Below are 18,255 nucleotides of genomic sequence, written 5' to 3' on the forward strand. Positions count from 1 at the left end.
GCATGCTTGGTAATCACTGAGAATTAATTAAAACAGTTTGAGATCAATGATTAGTTTAAAGGAAAGTTTTGCACCTCACCAGTTTAAGAAAGATGGATAAAGGAGGACAAAGTGAGGACAAGAGGAGGACCAATTATTTTTGTGGGTAAAAAAAATTCTCAGCATTAATGACACTCAATAAACTTGAAATATATTATGTAACAGCTTGCATCAATAGTATACATTCTTTTTAAAACATTGTTTTCCTTAATTACAATTATGTGCACAATACATTAAACTACAACTATTTTTAGCTGAGGCATTCATTGGTTTGTACCTTTTTTCACTCACCGGATCTCAGGGTCCACCCACCTCCCAAATCCAAGTTTAAACCCTGTCTATCATGTGTTGCTATCTAATAACAGTAAAAATGCATCTGTAAATGAGCTTCTGTAAATGCATCGTAGAAACAATACAACAGTGCGTTGACATTAAAAATAAAATGTACTTTTGAATGCTTAAGTATTTTTAAAAGCAAGTACTCCAGTACTTTAACTCAAGTAAAAATTTGACTGAACAACTTTCACTTGTAGTGGAGTAATATTTGACCAGGGGTATCTATACTTTGACTCAAGTAATGGGGTTGTGTACTTTGTCCACCACTGGTCCCTAGCCACTAACAGCAAGCAGAAAAAGTGCAGTCTAGATTGGGTTTGACTGTGCTTTGAGTGTGCTAAGGTAAAGAAACAGTGAGATATCAAGTATTAGCCATTCAGGCTCCTGCAGGACCTAACACAAATATATAAAGTCAAACAGCTCCTCATGGTGAAATAGCCATCTTAATTACACACAAAATTAAATTTGGTAGGAATGTTAATGGTCTCCTATTAGAGTAACTACTAATGAGATAGATATAATAAGAAAATAATAAAATAAAATAATAAAAATAACGGCCATAAGGTATTAACCCTCTGGGGTCTGAGGGTAAAATGAGGCACACTGGTGATTGTGCCATGCTCTGACATTTGTGTAAATTTCATCAACTTTATATGCAGTGATTCCAAAGTGTTTCATATCTCTGTTTTCAGCACAAACTCAGCTACAATTATATGGCAGCAGTAAGTAGGTCATAATCATATGTGGATTGTAAATTGCTCTAAAAACACACAAAATGTAAACAGTAGTTTTGAACATGCACAGGAATGTTGTAATAAAACACACTAAACAATAGTGAATAAGGTTTTGGATCACTCAAATGTGTTCATCAGGGTCTTGGGTATCAAAAGATGACAAAATATTTTAGCAAATCCAATGAGAAATATAAAATAAATTGCTAAAAGTTAGTGTTGTGACTACTATTTTTCAACCCCAGGTGAGAATGGGAGGGCAAATGGCCTTTCTGTAATGAATATGCATTGGGAAGCCATCTAAGTAGGCTATTCACACCTGGCCACATGCCTTCCCACCACTAAGACAAAGACTCAGTGAGCCATTTAGAAGACAGAAACAAAGACATCTTTTGATTTTAGAACATTTATTGAAGTAAACTGCATGGAAGATGAGATGAGACTAGTGTACTCTTGCAACGCCTGCGTGGCCTCTTAGCTAGTGGTGAACTAGGCCGTGTTTCCTGATCAACATCTCTGTAAATATAATAAAAACAAAATTGTTAGGAAATGTGAAATCAAATCAAACTTTATTTATATAGCACATTTCCTTCAATAGGTGAAAATTAAATGTGCTTTACAAAAAAGGGACAAACCACTAACTAATGAAAACAAAATTTATGAAATGTAACATGGTTACATCATATACAAACAAAGAACCAAACAAACACAACCAGACGCAGAGAGGTAGCCTATAATTTTGAGAAGCAATGGTTAGAATCGTTCTACATCAGTTTTAGAATCCTAGCCACGCCACTACACGCCAGGCATGAGCTATTTATTACGAATATGATCGGAAAACATACAGTCTACCTGATAGGCTACTTGTAACATAACCAGACGCAGAGAGCCTAGCATATAATTCTGAGATGCAATAGTTCAAATCGTTCGTAGTGTGGGAATTTACAAACGCGCATATTGCTGGATATTCCTACAAACACACAGATACGTTGCAATACAGTACACATATTTACCAATATGATCATAAGAAATATACTTACGCATTAAGTTGATCCTCAGCTGGATCAGTTCGCTGTTCGAAATGACACCGCTCTTCATCAGTGTCGGCTTCCGGACGGACCATTTTCCAAAATTAAACGAAATGTTCACCTCAAAAGAAGTGAATTAGGCTACACTTTGACATTCTATTTGGCATTTCTCACATGGATCTCGCATCGCCCCTCCTTTAGTCCCCTGCTATGGAGAGTAATTATAATGTCGTTAACATGTGAATGCGATTTGGGCGGACTTCCTGCTGAGCAAAATTTACATAGTAATGAGTAAAGTTTAACGAAGCATACATGGTATAATTAATCAAATTAAAAACTTTTAAAACAATTCATATTATTTGCCAATGGGCGCGTTGGAAAGTCACGATTCTAAGGTTTCTGTCATGTTTTTGTTGCGTCTGTATGATAACAGCTTGTGAAGTTAATCATCCAAATAGAAACGAAAGTAAATTTCATCTTGTCGAGCTCTGCCGGCGGAGCTCTCGACCCCAGAGATTTGTGGCCTCTTGCGGGAGACAAATATGTTCACTCAAGTGTGAAGCGTAATTTACCCCTATGATTATGTTTAACACACCAAATGAAATTTCCGTATAAAAGAAACAGGAAATAGCGATGTGTTAACAATATGTAAAAATATAGAAGTTACACATCATAATCATCAGTTCTTACTGTTGTCAATGCAGGTAAGGATATACTCAGTCTTCCGGCTCTGTAGATGGGATAACAATCTTCTGAACATACCCCATGGCCTTTCTGGGATCTATAAACTCCTTGTCCTCGTCTTTGTGTGAAATCCGGAGTCTAGCTGGATAGAGTACAGTGTAACGGACTCCTTCTCATCCTCGTAGCGCCTTCCATGTGTCCGTGAATGCAGCTCTGGCTTTGGCAACGCTGGGGGTGTAGTCGGGGAATATAGCAATCTGCTTCTCATTGTAAATCAGGGGGGCTCTGTCCCGGGCCCTCCGAAGGATCTCCGCGGTGTCTGCATCGTAGTGTACTTTGGCGATGATCAGCTGTGGCTTCTCCCGGTTTCCTGGGGTCAAGGGTGCGGTGCGAGCGATCGATCTTTATGTCCCGGTCCATCTCCAGAACTTCACTACTAACTTTGGAGTCCGGTTGCTCATCAATGCCGACTATCCGGATATTTCCCCGTCTCATTCTCCCCTCCATGTCCTCGCATCGGTCTTTTAGAGTTACCACCTGGCTTTGAAGGCTGGTTACCGTGGCTTGTAGCGAAACCACCTCATCTAACCATGTTGATAATCCGCCCTTCATGTCTTGAATCGACCTTCATATGGTCGACCTCTGATTGGATTGCAGTCATATTTTTGTGATTTCAAACCGTACCGCTTGTAGTTCTGATTTAAGGGCATCAAAATCCTCCACCAGTACACTTTTAAGTTCCTCCCTTATAGTTTTAGAAATCTCTCCTCTCAGTGAGGATAAGATGTCTGCTTTAATTTCTTCAGCGGCCATATCTAAAATTTCGATCCAGGTGGGCGAGGGTTGGTCCGCGTCACCTGATTTGTGGATCTTACAGGCCGAGAAGCGCTAGCACCGGATTTGTATTTTTGGAGCTTATCCGCCATTCAGATCGGTGCTACGCGCATAATTCGACTTTTGGTGTCTTTATGGTGATCTCAGTGAAAATTAGGCTGGTCTTCATATTAAAGTAGCTGTTTTAATAATAAAATATTGTCGATTCTGCAAGAGCTCTGAAAAAGACGTTTTACTCCATACCTTGCTCACTAGCCATCCCCCCCCCCACCCCCCCGCCTCCCCGCCAAATGAATGATTTTTAATCCTTTAACATCATCCAGTCTGAGAGCAAAAACTAACAATGGTACTGTCACTGATCAAAGATAGATTCGAAAGTAGTTGGATCCAAAAATGCAATACAGGGTTGTAAAGATTGCAAAATTCATTAGTTACACACAAAACACATAAACACAAAACAACCACATCCTTCAAGAATGGCCCAGCAACCCCAGACACCAAATCCCAGAGCATTTCCGTGAGTAAACATAACTGTGTAGGTAAAGACCATCTATTAAACTCAAAGCTCAGTCTTCATTCATAAGAAAAAGAAGAAGAAAGCGTAGCTCAAAAAAACAAAAAAAAAATACTTCACAAGCAGCATTTAATGTTGACAGCTAGGGGCAGTAGAAATATAGCCGCGTTTCCACCAAGAGTACCCGGAATTTTTAGTCCCAGGAACTACTTTTCAAGGAACTAAAAGGTTCCTTCAGCCCATTGTTGTTTCCACCACGGTCTAAAGTCCCGCGAAGATTAGGCAAATTAGCCCACTGACGTATGAAAAAGCGACGTTGTCGTCGGTCCATCTGTCCTATGATTTCTTCTGTAACCCCATACTACCACCGAAGTAGCCAACATTATTTTCTAATAACCGGGACAGCCCGGAGGGGTTTATTCCACTTATATACAACGGGTTACCAACAATGACTATATATGGTTACTTTTGTATTTATTGATTTTTATCGATTTAATCACCTGAAATTGAAATATTCTTCTGCGGCCGTTTGGGCATATTTTACCATTGTCAAGCAAAACTGTCGTTGGTAGTTGGACTTGGACCGTTGTTATGCAACAAATAGGATATAACGGGCCAATAGTCAGATTGTAACTGTTTTATATATCCTCTCAAACACATTCATTATGTTTTTATGCGAACATTCACTTTCATGTCTTGACATCCGAGGCGACAGAATGCATCCACATTCCACAAATAACTGGCAACAACAGCAGAAAACATGCACACGTCGTAAACAATTTGCTGTTGAATTGATTACTTTCTCATCGTCAATTCCATATAGGCTAATCGCAAAATGACAAGAATAGAACGAAAACTCGGACTTGCGTGAAAATTTAAACTAACAGTGGTACAGCCACCGTTTGCTTTCCTTCAAAGTTACTGCTAGCCGAGCAGCGAAGTGTGCCCTCCAGATGCGAACCATGAAATAGTAAATTAGTCCATAGTCTTCCTGGTCTTTTTGTGGAATTGAAGAATGGCAGACTAAAAATTATGGCAGTCTGAAAAAGCAAAAGGGACGATTACTAGAATTAACCTGTTATTTTACCCTGACAAAAAGTGCGGAAGGTGATTTCCAGTTTGCTTTTATTGTATCACCAATGTAAATTACGCAGAACTACCGCATACCTCACATAACTGTATCAAACGTTTTGAGTCAATTACAACGGGCTAACAAAGAAAATCCGGAAGAAAATATTCAGCAACCGAATTAAACCGTTTGAATGTTTTACGTAATATGCTGTCCCAGCACGAATGCTTAACATTTTATAAAACGAATACTAAAGCAAGAAAAGAACAGACGAGCACACGTTATAATTCCAAGACGTTGGCAGGCTATAACCAAAAGTAGGCTACTGCGCCGAATAACATACACGTTTGATTTCAAGTTATTATGAAAATAAATCGGTTTGCGGGTGCAGATTTTTTTAAATGGCGGTTGAAATAAAACACTGCGAATCATTGACCAATCAGAAATTTTCAGCGCTTGCGCCCCACCCCAAAAGTTCCGGTACTTTTGGTAAGTACTACCCCCCGAGCAGGGACTTTTTTGGGGGTAAAATAAATTTAAATAATAAATTTAGACCCTAGTTCCTGCGGTCGAAACGCACTGAGTTCCTCAAAAGGTTTCTAGTTCTGGGGTAAAGTTCCTGCGGTGGAAACGCGGCTTATGCTAGCAGGCTTTAATGTGCCAAATAAGAAGATGAAGAGGAAGTGACGCAATCAGCTTTGAGACGGCAGGATGTAAGCAAACAACAACTGAGAGAGATCAATAGATCAATCAAGGGGTATCAGCACAGATCTTTGTCAACTGGTACAGTTCTGTATATGTTTACTGTACCTAAAATAATACATATACTCACCACTGGGAAGATTTCTTAATTTAAACCTTCTCTCAAAGAGCCTAATCCACACTCTTCTGAGTTGTGACAACTACATGTTTGCACTGTTCAGAATTAAGATTGATATTAATAGTGTTACCAAAGATGGTCAGGATGGCATTTGAAATGGCCTTAGACAATACAGGGAATCGATACATGTCAGTAGTTTATATTTAGTTTGTGCAGAGCAATACTTGATTCTCTTTTCTATCTAATTGTATGCATGGTATTAAGATGGCACCATATAATTACGTAATAAATTAAACAGATAAAAAATAAATTGGACAGTACAATACATTACATACAGTATATGCAATGACAATATAGCCTTACAAGGGGCACCACTTATGTCGGGATTATATTTCTATTTTCTTACAAGGGGCACCACGTGGAGCAGTATAACTGTACAATTAAAAATCAGTACAGTACCACTTAATTCTTGTCACTTTTATCACCACTGTAATGAACTAAAAAAGGCGACAAACTACCTTTTCTGTGAGAAATGTATTGAGCTCAAGCGCATACACTGCTGGCGACATTCTAAAGCTCCGTTTGGCCTCCCTACTGTCAGTCAGATTGATTGCAGCGACATTTTGAATAAGTTGCAGTTGGCGAATCGCTTTTTTTGATAGGCCTGTAAATAAGCCATTACAATAATCCAATTTGCTGGAGATAAAGGCTTATTCACAAGCTTTTCTAGGTCCTGTTTAGGTATAAAGTCTCTGATTCTTGCTATATTTTTTAGGTGATAGGAAGATAATTTTGTTATTGAATTGATATGGCTATTGAAATTTAATTCCAAGATTACACCAAGATTTCTAACCTGAGTTTTAGTCTGAAGGGACAGGGAATCAAGGTGAGCACTGACTCTCAGTCTTTTGTCGTGAGCACCGAAAACGATTATCTCAGTTTTATTCTTGTTTAATTGCAGAAAATTTTGGCGCATCCAAATGTTAATATGTTCAATGCATTGACAGAGCGAGTCGATTGGACCATAATCATTTGGTGAGAGAGCTATGTAAATCTGGGTGTCATCTGCGTAGCTGTGGTAAGTGATATTATTTCTTAGTAAGATTTGACCTAGTGGGAGCATGTAAAGATTGAATAATAGAGGCCCAAGAATTGATCCTTGGGGGACACCACAAGTCATTGTAATCCGCTCAGAAGTAAAATTGCTAATGGAGACAAAATACTTTCTGTCAACTAGATAGGACTTAAACCAGTTTAGGGCAGAAAGTCCAACCCAATTTTAGTCTGTCAAGCAGAATTTTATGATCTACAGTGTCAAATGCGGCGCTAAGATCTAATAACACTAAGACTGAAATTTTACCATAGTCGGTATTTAAACAAATGTCATTAAGGACCTTGATAAGGGCAGTCTCGGTACTGTGCTGGGGGTGAAATCCAGATTGAAATTTGTCAAGGCCGCCATTAGATGAATAACTTTTTCAATAACTTTGCCTATAAAAGGTAAATTAGATATAGGTCTGTAGTTATTTAGAATGTATTGCTCTTTTTTAACAGGGGCTTAATTACCGCGGTTTTTAAAGCCTCAGGGAAGATGCCCGATTGGAGGGAGTTATTGTCTATTTGAAGTAGTTCATTTGCCAGGCAGTTAAAAACTTCTTTAAAAAGGTTTGTAGGTAGAATATCAAGGCAACAGGAGGAAGGTTTAAGATTCAATGCAGTTTCCTCAAGAGTTTTACAATCAATTATTTCAAACGGAGTCATGTTTATCATGTTATCTCTGCATCAGGGAGCTTTGGCCAAGCAGAAGAGGCCTGCAGAGCTTTTTATGCAATCAAAGGGAGATACCATTAAATAAATATTCCATTAGAATCTGGTCAAAAATCTTTGACAGTGTCATCCAGCCTATCAGGCTATATTGAAGTTAACTATGGGGTTCACTCAGTCAGCAAGACTACACTACGTGAGAGAAGCATCCTGCTGAAACCCTGAATGCAGAATTCTGTAAAAACATACTACAAGTACATAGAAATGCCATGCATGCAGGGCTGAATTAGGCAGATTTCATTCAAATTAAAAAAGGGCACTACATTTTATTGAAAAATGAGTCCAACTAACTCCTTATAATTATTGGCACTCCAAACCCAAGAGCTCAGCCCTGAGAAGTATCCCCTTAGTCAGCTGGTTCTGAACATCTCCAGACTAACATTACTACTGCACTAACACACTAACACAAACCAGCTTCAAATCAGCACTGCTTCACAACAGCCCATTAGTCAACCAATTATAAAACACATCAAGAACTCCTATCTGGACCATTTGAACAAAGAAACACAATCCCAAAATATATATAAATAATAATTGTTATTGGGCCCTAAATAGAAAATACACACTTGCAGAGTATTTCTCCTCTCTCAGAGATACAAAGCAGAGACGGATCCTGACCAAGTACAGGCTCAGTGACCACACACTTGTAATTGAAATAGGCAGGTACAAAAACACATGGGTACTAAAAGAAGAGAATATGTGGTCACTGTAAGACAGGAGAGGTGGAAACAGAAATGCACTTCCTCCTTACTTGCACAAAATATTTACAAATTAGAAAAAAAATTTATGCAAATTAACCCAAATTATAAATAATTTTATTATCCTATCAAAAGAAGGAAAATGTGCAATTCTATTAGGAGAAGGATCAACAGCCCCAATTGCAGCATGGTTCAATTCAGCCTGTCCAGCCTGTCATAACCTGAGGGACAGTGAGTGACCACCCACCCCATATAAATGTGTATATATTTACTGATTTACTTCTGTTGCTGTTGTTGGTATATATTATTACGCTTATCATTATTATTTTAATTTAATTATTATACATATTATTATTATTATTTATATGTATGCTTTGGCAATAATTACATTTGTATGTCGTCCAGTAAAGCAAGTTGAATTCAATTGAGAGAGAGAGAGAGAGAGAGATTTGATTTGATTTTTATGTCCCATTAATTTGAACATCACACAAAAATAATTTCTGAAACAATAAATAAGCAGTAACCTTCATTCCATTACAATGTTTCTAAAAGACACTAAAAAAATGGATTCAAAAGCTTTAAAAGGAACAAATGCAGTCACAATAAAAACAATACAAAACATTAAAACCATCAGAAAAACAGACTGCCAGTAAGACAAAGGTAAAATCAATAAATACACTAATTAAGTAAAAACACAATAAAAACAGAGTAAAAAACAAAACCATTACAATTGCACCCTTGTGTTATGTACTGTTGCTTCGAAGCATACATTGTGGACTCCTTCATCATCCACCATACAAATAGTTTCATTTACACACCAAAGTTTCTGGAAACTACTTACATTACTGTGCAAGCTAAAATAAACATACTCTGTATTGTAAAACCATCCCCCTAAAAACCAGCAATGTATCAGTTACGTCCCCCTCCTGTATCCTGTTCACCTTGTGATCCAGATTGCAAGCTTTGCTTGTCGAAATAGAAAGTTAACCAAGCAGAGTGCATACGTATGTTTTGCACTGTACCCCGGACCAAGAATGAAGACGCCCATGTCAAAAACCACCCCAAGCCACCCGCACGGATCGCTCAACAAAGCAAATAATGCTAACAGACAATTGCATTGCACAAACAGGTGGTGCACAGATTCCCCCTCCCCACAGAAAGATCAGCCCTCCCCTAGGGCATGGTCTGTATGTGCCAGCTGTCTATTGGTGGCTATGGCTCCATGGATAAGCCTCCACTGGAGATCTCCTGACCGTTTTGATACTGGTGCCTTATACAACAGTCTCCAATTCTTCAAAGCCGGTCCCAAAAATATTGGTCCCAATTCCTGCCAAACACCCCACCTCACCCAGGGTAGGAAGGTGCCGAACCTTTACACAGACAGTGTACAAGGCCCTCTTGCTCACCGCCTTAAAATCCCCCAGCAAGGGCCTCCTGAAAGTTAAAAATTTCTGTGTTCCTCCAGCCAGTTCCTCACCACCGCCTGCACACAGATGGTTGGGAAAGCAGAGGCCTTTGTACACTGAGACACAAGCGCAGGAGATGACATGGGTAAAGCTGCCCTTATTCCCACCAGGATCCTCTCCACCAGCCGGAATGAGCGTATCCCCACCTGTGCAGCAATGTTCGTCGCGTCTCTCCAGCCACTGTTCTCCAAGCTTCACAAGTGCGCCAGCTTCGTCATACCAGCCCTTACAAAGTTGCCCTTAAGGCCTACCAAGACTTGCGGTGACAGTCTCAACAGTGGATTAAATGGTAAATGGACTGCATTTATATAGCGCTTTTATCCAAAGCGCTTTACAATTGATGCCTCTCATTCGCCAGAGCAGTTAGGGGTTAGGTGTCTTGCTCAAGGACACTTCGACAAGCCCAGGGCAGGGTTTTAACCGGCAACCCTCCGACTGCCAGACAGACTTACCTCCTGAGCTATGTCGCCCCTATCAAACAGAGGTTCTTCCAGCCCCCAAAGGTCCCCCCATTGCAGAGTGAAAACATCAGACCACGCCCTCAGCATGGAGGAGTAAAAGTCCGGAAAGCCTGCAGTGCTTTCCCCCCATAACTTCAACAAAAACCAGCCCCCAGCCACCTGTCTTCCTCAGCGGAGCACAGGCAGTCTCCCTCCAGCTCCCATCAGCATGATAGAGAAGCCTCTGTGTGGCCTGCAAGCAAGAGGTCATCATACAGCTCTCCAGGTCTGTGAGACCCTGTCCTCCTTCCTGCAAGGGTAAATATAGCACCACTGCTCTGAGCCAGTGCTGCCCTGACCAAAAAGAATTTGCAATGGTCTTTTGCAATGCAGTCAGGAGACCCTTAGGTGGTGATAAAACCACAAGCTTGTGTCATAGAGCACAGGCCACTAAATTGTTCAGGATCAGCACCTTGCCTTTGAAAGAAACCTGTGAGAGAAGCCACTTCCACTGAGACATCTTGGCACATGCCTAATCCAGTGCACTCTTTTTTAGGATGTATCGCCTGGTTTCTAGGTGCACCCCCAGAACCTTAAGTCCTTCCCTTTTCCAAGATAGGTTTCCCGGCAGCCTAGGGAGAGGCATATCCCACCATGACCCACAGATTAGAGCCTCAGTCTTTTCTTATTTAACCCTGGCTGACGATGCTTGCTTATATGTCTGGAAGCAGCTAACCAATGCATGTAGGTCCTCCAGACTGCTTACAACCACTGATATCATCAGCATACACCGAGACCTTAAGTACCACTTTGGCTAAACTCTTGGCACCGTAAGACCCCTCAGTCTGTGCCAAATCTGGCATAACAATGGTTCAATTGCCAATGTGTACAGGAGCCCAAACAAAGAGTATCCCTCTCTGATAACCCTGTCCACACTTATCAGCATACTGACTCCCCCTTCCACCTCTACCAGACAGGAGACATTGTTATAGAGCAAACTCACCCATAAGACCAAACCCTTCCCAAACCCAAAAGCCTTTAAAGTCTCCAAAAGCTACCGGTGATCAACCCAATCAAAAGCTTTTTCCTGGTTGCCCATCTCTGCCAAGTCCATAATATCTCTAATTAAAAACAAATTATCCCTGATTGTATAATCAGGGATACAGTACGACTGGTCCTGAGGCACCAGTGCTGCTATAAATGTCTTCAGTCTATTTGCAATGGCTCTTGAAAATATCTTAAAATTACTGCAAAGAAGTGCTACAGGTCTCCAGTTTTTAGGTAAACACAAATCCCTTTTTGGCAGAAGTGTGAGCATAGCCGACGACAACTTTTTGGCAGTTTTACTACACGCTCCATTATTTCCTCATAAAAATCCTCACGAATAAATGGCCAAAACTTCTTATAAAATTCAGCTGGCAGCCCGTCAATGCCTGGAGAACATCCAGGTGCCATCTGTCTCACAGCCTCCATTAACTCCTGCAGGCTGAGGACAGAGTCCAAAGCTGCATTATCCTCTGTACTAAGCACTGGTAGGCCTCTGTGGAGGACAAAGAGCTGCTCCTTGTTCACCGCCTCTGCTTTGTACAGGTCTGTGTAAAAACGCACCGCCGCATCACGGATTTACCCAGGGTCAGTAGTCACTCTCCCCCCAGGGATCTTGATGCAGTGCAAATCATTTTTTTGCAAAACTTTTTTTTCAAATTAAAAAAAGAATGAACTTGGATCTTACATATCATTAAAGGAGGTAAATCTCACTCTTACAAGAGCCCCATTTGCTCTTTCATTTAAAATACTCCCCAAATGTATTTTCTTCTCCTTTAGCCCATGCATCAGCCCCATTCTTCTGTTGTTGACCATTTCAGCCTCCATGTTAGAAATGTCCCCTTCCAATATGCTCACAACCCTTCTTATTTTGGCAGTAGCATAAGCAGTGCTGAGCCTTTCCAACCTCCCACCATAGACTAAGACTGGCATAATTCCCTTTTGATCCCCTCCACACTTCCCAAAAGGTCTCAAACCTGTCACAGAATTCCATGTCCCTCCGCTTGACTTGCTATTATCTCCAAAATTACTGAAGAGTCGGAGAGCTCCCCCTCCTCCTCTTGCATGTTTACCTCGGGTTCCACATCGACCATCTGTACCTCCTCCCCCCCCTTTGGCAACTATGAAGTCTGCCTTGGAGACACTCGAAATAAGGTTGAGCACTTCCGTAGCCTGACCGTACATGGTCTCATATATGCCTAGCTCAGCCCGTTCTGAACTTCCTCTATTCTACCTTTTTTCCTCTCAGTAGACTACCCCGATTCACCCCTCAGTCTCCATGTCCTCCCTGCTTTACCCCTGGCTTCCGATCTCCCCTGATCTGTCTGCAGATCGAGGCCATGCAGTGGAAACATTAGTCCCCTCCTGAGGGTCTTCCAGCTGGGATTCCCTGTCTACCTGTGTCTCCGGTACAATCACCTTCTCCCCGGCCTGCTCATTTGACTCAGTCTCCCCAACCGCCCTCCCCTCAGACTCCAAAACGTTCTCCCCATTTATTTCTTCACTGGCCTTCACATTGGACTCACCTCCTGACACAATTTTTACATTCCTATCCCTGTTCCTGTCCTTATCCTTATGCAGACAAGATCGCTTCATATGGCCAATATCCTCACACTCAAATCCCCGCAAGCTGTCGGTGCTGACAAACATCACAAAATAACTTTCCCCGTGCCTGACATGAAAAGACGCATCAAAAGTGTGCAATGCGGAGTTTAAAAACATAAATATATGCCTCTGAAAAGGCTGAACGTGTTTCAAATCTGAATTCTTATATCCAAGAGGAATCATTTCCATTGAACTAGCGAATTTTACAAAGCGGGCGAGTTCCAGTTCTATCGCCTCATTTTTAATGAACAGGGGAACATTTCAAATTGCCGCAAGCAGGTTACCTGTACGAAAAACTCCCATACACCCATAAACCACCACTGCTTTACTCATGCGTGAAGCCGAATCGATATTTCCACTTCCCAAACTTCCACCCCAATCTAAAACCCTAAATAACACAACTATGAAACAAGTAAGAGAGAGAGAGAGAGAGAGAGAGATGGGCACAAGACAGCAAAGATAAATATATCAAAGCAATCAGTTCAAATGAGTTGACTAACACTAGTAACATTTTTAACAATACACATTACCAAAATGACAATGAAGGATAGCAATTGATGCCAGCCTTCTAAAAACAAGACATAAAAATGTGAAACAAAAACCTACTGAAAAATGGTTTAATTTGGAATGCAAAGATATCAGAAAACAATTGAGGTAATTATCAAACCAAAAACACAAACAGCAGATTTACGGCTCAAGTATTGTGAAATACGTAAACAATACAAACAAACCAGTCTCTAAAACCAAAAAAAGCTTGCAGTCCTGACAGCATCAGAGATGAGATGCTAAAACACAGCACGACTGAGCTGCAGAAGGCTGTGCTGAAGTTGTTCAACCTGGTACTGAGCTCTGGCTGCTTTCCTGACGTCTGGAACCAGGGGCTTATATCCCCCATTCACAAAAATGGGGTAAAATTGAACCCTAATAAATACAGAGGCATTTGTTTAAGCAGTAATCTGGGGAAGTTATTTTGCAGAATTTTGAACTTCCTTAAAGAGCACAATGTCTTGAGTAAGAGTCATATTGGCTTTCTACGAAACCTCCGTACAACTGACCATATGTACACCCTACACAACATAATAAATAAACATGTCCACCAAACAAAAAACAGGAAAAATCTTTGCATGTTTCATTGACTTCAAAAAAGACTTTGATTCTATTTGGCACCATGGCCTTGACAAAAAAAATTTTTTTTATTTGGAACACTGGGATAAAGAATCCAAAATACAAAGTTGACTAAATTGCTGTCAAACCCTAAAAAAAGACTATACTCCAGCAGAGTATCTCTTCTCTGTCATACAAAGATACAAAGCAGAGACGGATCCTGACCAAATACAGACTCAGTGACCACACCCTTGCAATTGAAAAAGGCAGACACAAAAACTCATCGTTACCAAAAGAAGAACTTATGTGGTCACTGTAAGACAGGAGAGGTGTAGACAGAGATGCACTTCCTCCTAAACTGTACAAAATATACAATTATAAGAAAAAAATTTTACCACAGATTTTCTAAAATTATTTTTAAAAACTTCCATTCTTTATCAAAGAATGAAAAGTGTGCAGTCCTATTAGGACGAGGACCAACAGGCCCAATTGCAGCTCAATGTCTCAGCTTGCCATAACCTGAGGGACACCGAGTGGCCATCCTACATAATTATAATTAATTATTAATAATTTATTTATTTATTTTTCTTTAAATATTTGTGTTGATTTAACATTAGTATTGTTATTGTCATGTTTTGTTTATTGAATATTCACTGTTATTAGTATTTCACTGTACATATGTAGTCTGAATTGATTTCTGATGCTTTGGCAATATTTACACATGTATTTCCTGCCAAGAAAGCAACTTGAATTTGAATTTGAGAGAGAGAGAGAGAGCACCCACACAAACACAAAATGAAATAAACACCTTCACCCTATCCCCTCACGGGTTCCAGGCAAAAACAATGAACTAAAACTAAAATAACAAAGACAAAAGAAAGCAAAACAGAACGGAAACTTTTCAGTTCACCGCTCATAGGTGACCAGATTTTCACCTAACCAGCTCCTCCAACTTTTCAGCAGTGGATTATTTTTTATCTCTTGTGCTTTGACAAACTAGTCAAAACGAAACTCGCTAAATGCAATGACTGTTTGATTCTTCTTTTTGAATGGGCTGATAACTCAGGCAAGGTGGGTTGGAGTCCTGCTTAAATTGTATATATATTTTTTTTCTATAAATAAAATAAATACACAGCCTTATAATGGATGGGATGCAAAACAATATGAGCCGTGTAAGCCACCCTGGGAAAGGTCATGCACTAAATATGTACAAAATGTAAATGTAAATTTAAGTCTTCAGTTCCCTGGTCCACTTCCCCTTGCCGTGCACATTGTACATTATTTAAATGTAATACTAATGGCCTGCAACCTCATCCAATGGGTAGGATTGCAACTAGAATCAGTCACTTTATTAGGTACACCTATCTAATACTGGATTGGGCCCTCTTTCACCTCCAGAATATCTGGAATTATTTGTGGCATGGATTCAGCAAGGTAGTTTTAAAAACAGTTTTAGCAGAGTGCATTTCAGAAAATCCCTCATACCACTAGAACTCCTGGCTCAAGATGAAATCCATCACATTTTACTAATGCTTTATATAGCATGTCTCAATAAAACTCATTTTCTAGCAATATCCATTGTGTGAAATGTTTATTTTACTGAACCTTAAATAATCATATTGAGGACAAAAATGTCCTTACTTGGAGGTTTAATATGATATTCCAACTATTTTTTAAATAAAAGCACAGAACAAAACATTCATCTGTGATAAATTTAGTGTATCTGATATTCTGAAGCTCCATTTTTCCATCCCTGCTAATGGCATGGACACGGTGCAATGACAAAGGCAAGAGATGCCACATTGTAAATATTTCTGCAAGCCTTTAAAGACATTTTAATCTGTCAAACAAATTAGACTGACCTCTGCCTGAATATCCAGTGCCTTTATGAAGGCATTGCATCTTTCAGTTTTTAATTTTCAAAGCTGGTATGAACATTTTTAGGCTGTGACAGTGAAAGTGATGTTGATAATGATATGATTTCTCATTCTTCTTTGTCCCCAGCTGTTCCGAGGACAAGCGCAACCCAGTGTAGTTCGGTGCCTGAGCCAAGGTTTGGGAAGCGGATCGGGAATGATTTTGCAGTCGGTGCAACTGTGCTGTTTGAATGCAATCCAGGGTACATTCTGCATGGCTCCACAGCCATTAGGTGTGAGACAGTCCCCAATGCCCTGGCCCAGTGGAATGACTTGCTGCCCACGTGTGTCGGTGAGTAATTATGGACATGAGCATAGTCGTGAGAGGGACAGCATTGGCATTTTGGGACATTTTCCCATGATCACTTGATGTCAGCCAACATATTGTTTCCCCATTGACAGTGTTGCTTCCATAGCACATGTGCTGTACACTTTCACAATTATATGTATTTTTTATTTTAGAATATTGTATTGAGGTTTAGTCACATTTATTTAAAAAACAAATTGATTCACCGAACTGGCTCACAGGCAGTAGAGACCACCTTCATGAAAGGACCTGGACACACTTGAATATGATCAAAACAGTTTATTGAATAGAAAAATTATAATGAAAATACTGAGTAAATCACTAAATATGGGTACATGATAGATAAAAATATGTAATGACCCGAAACAACAGCGCTGCATGTTCAGCTACTTGAAAGAGGCTGTTTCAGCATTGCCCACCCATACCTCTGCCCAGATCTCTGGTAAAAGACATTGCATAAAATGTTTTGTGGGCAGCAACCAGACAATGTAAACAAAACTTATGGAACAATGACTATCATTGCATGATAATCACACTTACTAATGGACATACTCAGGAAACATTGTTGATGTTCATTAAGGTATGACATCCCTTTTCTCCAATCCTCCAAACAGTTGAATTTAAAAATTGAAAGTAAAGGTGGTTTGTGCATATGTACAATACCGTCCATAAGTATTTGGACAGGGACATAATTTTTGTTGTGTCTGTACTTCAGGGCCCTGTTTCACTTATGTGGCTAAATGAGTTGTAAACTGATGAGTTTGTTGACATCTCGGGATAAACCCAGGATTTTCGGTTTCACAAAGCAAGCTCATAATTTAGCCAGACTTACCGTAGCAACAGTGTCTTAAGCCCAAACCAGCTCAAATTCACGTGTAAGCTTAAGTTAGCTCGATGACATGAACATAGCCTAAATAGTCCACTTGGTGAAATCACACACACACACACACACCAACAGAAGAAATATATGTGCCATTTGTGAGAGTTTCATAGAAGGGAACATTTTTCTAGAGGCCGCCAAAATACTTTAAACCCTTAAAGCCCAATGGCTATGAAATTAGATGCATTTTACCACTTTCTTAAATTATTGCTTTTATCAGTCATTGATTCAAGGTGCAGCAGTATAACCTATATACTGTACCATTGTAAAGCTTAGAACAATAATCCATAATGGGGCAGTATGATAAATATTACCAATTGTTTTAGATAGAACATTTAGAATAACGTTGCCAGAGTGGAAGCTAACAAACTAACAATATGTCTAACTAGCCAGCTAGTCCATACACTTATCAAACATTGACATTAATATATTTGAGGAAAAATTAATGAATTGATCAATGAACTGATAAATGATTTAGGGTGAAAAAGATCATCTTGAAACACAACCAAACGCAACCAACACTACCAACAAGGATCCAGCACCTGAGTCCATGAGACGGGAACTTAAATAGACAAGACACTGACGAGACACAGGAGGGCACCAAAAACAATCAGGCCACAGAGAGGGAAGGGAAAACGAGACAACCAGCAAACAATAATTGGACAATTGAAAACAATAATACAATTAAACAGGGGGGAGCAGGACACAAAACAGAAGTGCCGCCATCTGGCGGCCCAACAAGGGAAACACAGACAGGAACACAGAACCATGACATCCGTCTTCAAATACCTCCAATGTTGCAAGGTTTTTTTTTTGTTTTTTTTTTTTGCTTGTGAATATAGAAAATTGTTAGAAACATACTTTTAAAAAGTACATGACAGCTTTGAAATCCACGGTTGATATATTAATGGGTGTA

General features: G+C 39.9%; 1 protein-coding gene across 9 annotated transcripts in view; it reads left to right on the forward strand.

Annotated features, from left to right (window-relative positions):
• csmd3b (CUB and Sushi multiple domains 3b) overlaps positions 1-18,255 on the forward strand; it is a 938,142-nt gene that overhangs the window by 566,416 nt on the left and 353,471 nt on the right. For all 9 annotated transcript variants that reach the window (XM_035430384.1, XM_035430386.1, XM_035430391.1 and 6 more), the window contains one exon: positions 16,241-16,444. In XM_035430384.1, coding sequence (XP_035286275.1) covers positions 16,241-16,444 — 204 coding nt within the window. The remainder of the gene's footprint in view (positions 1-16,240; positions 16,445-18,255) is intronic.

Source organism: Anguilla anguilla, chromosome 8, assembly GCF_013347855.1.
Source record: "Anguilla anguilla isolate fAngAng1 chromosome 8, fAngAng1.pri, whole genome shotgun sequence".
NCBI lineage: Eukaryota > Metazoa > Chordata > Actinopteri > Anguilliformes > Anguillidae > Anguilla > Anguilla anguilla.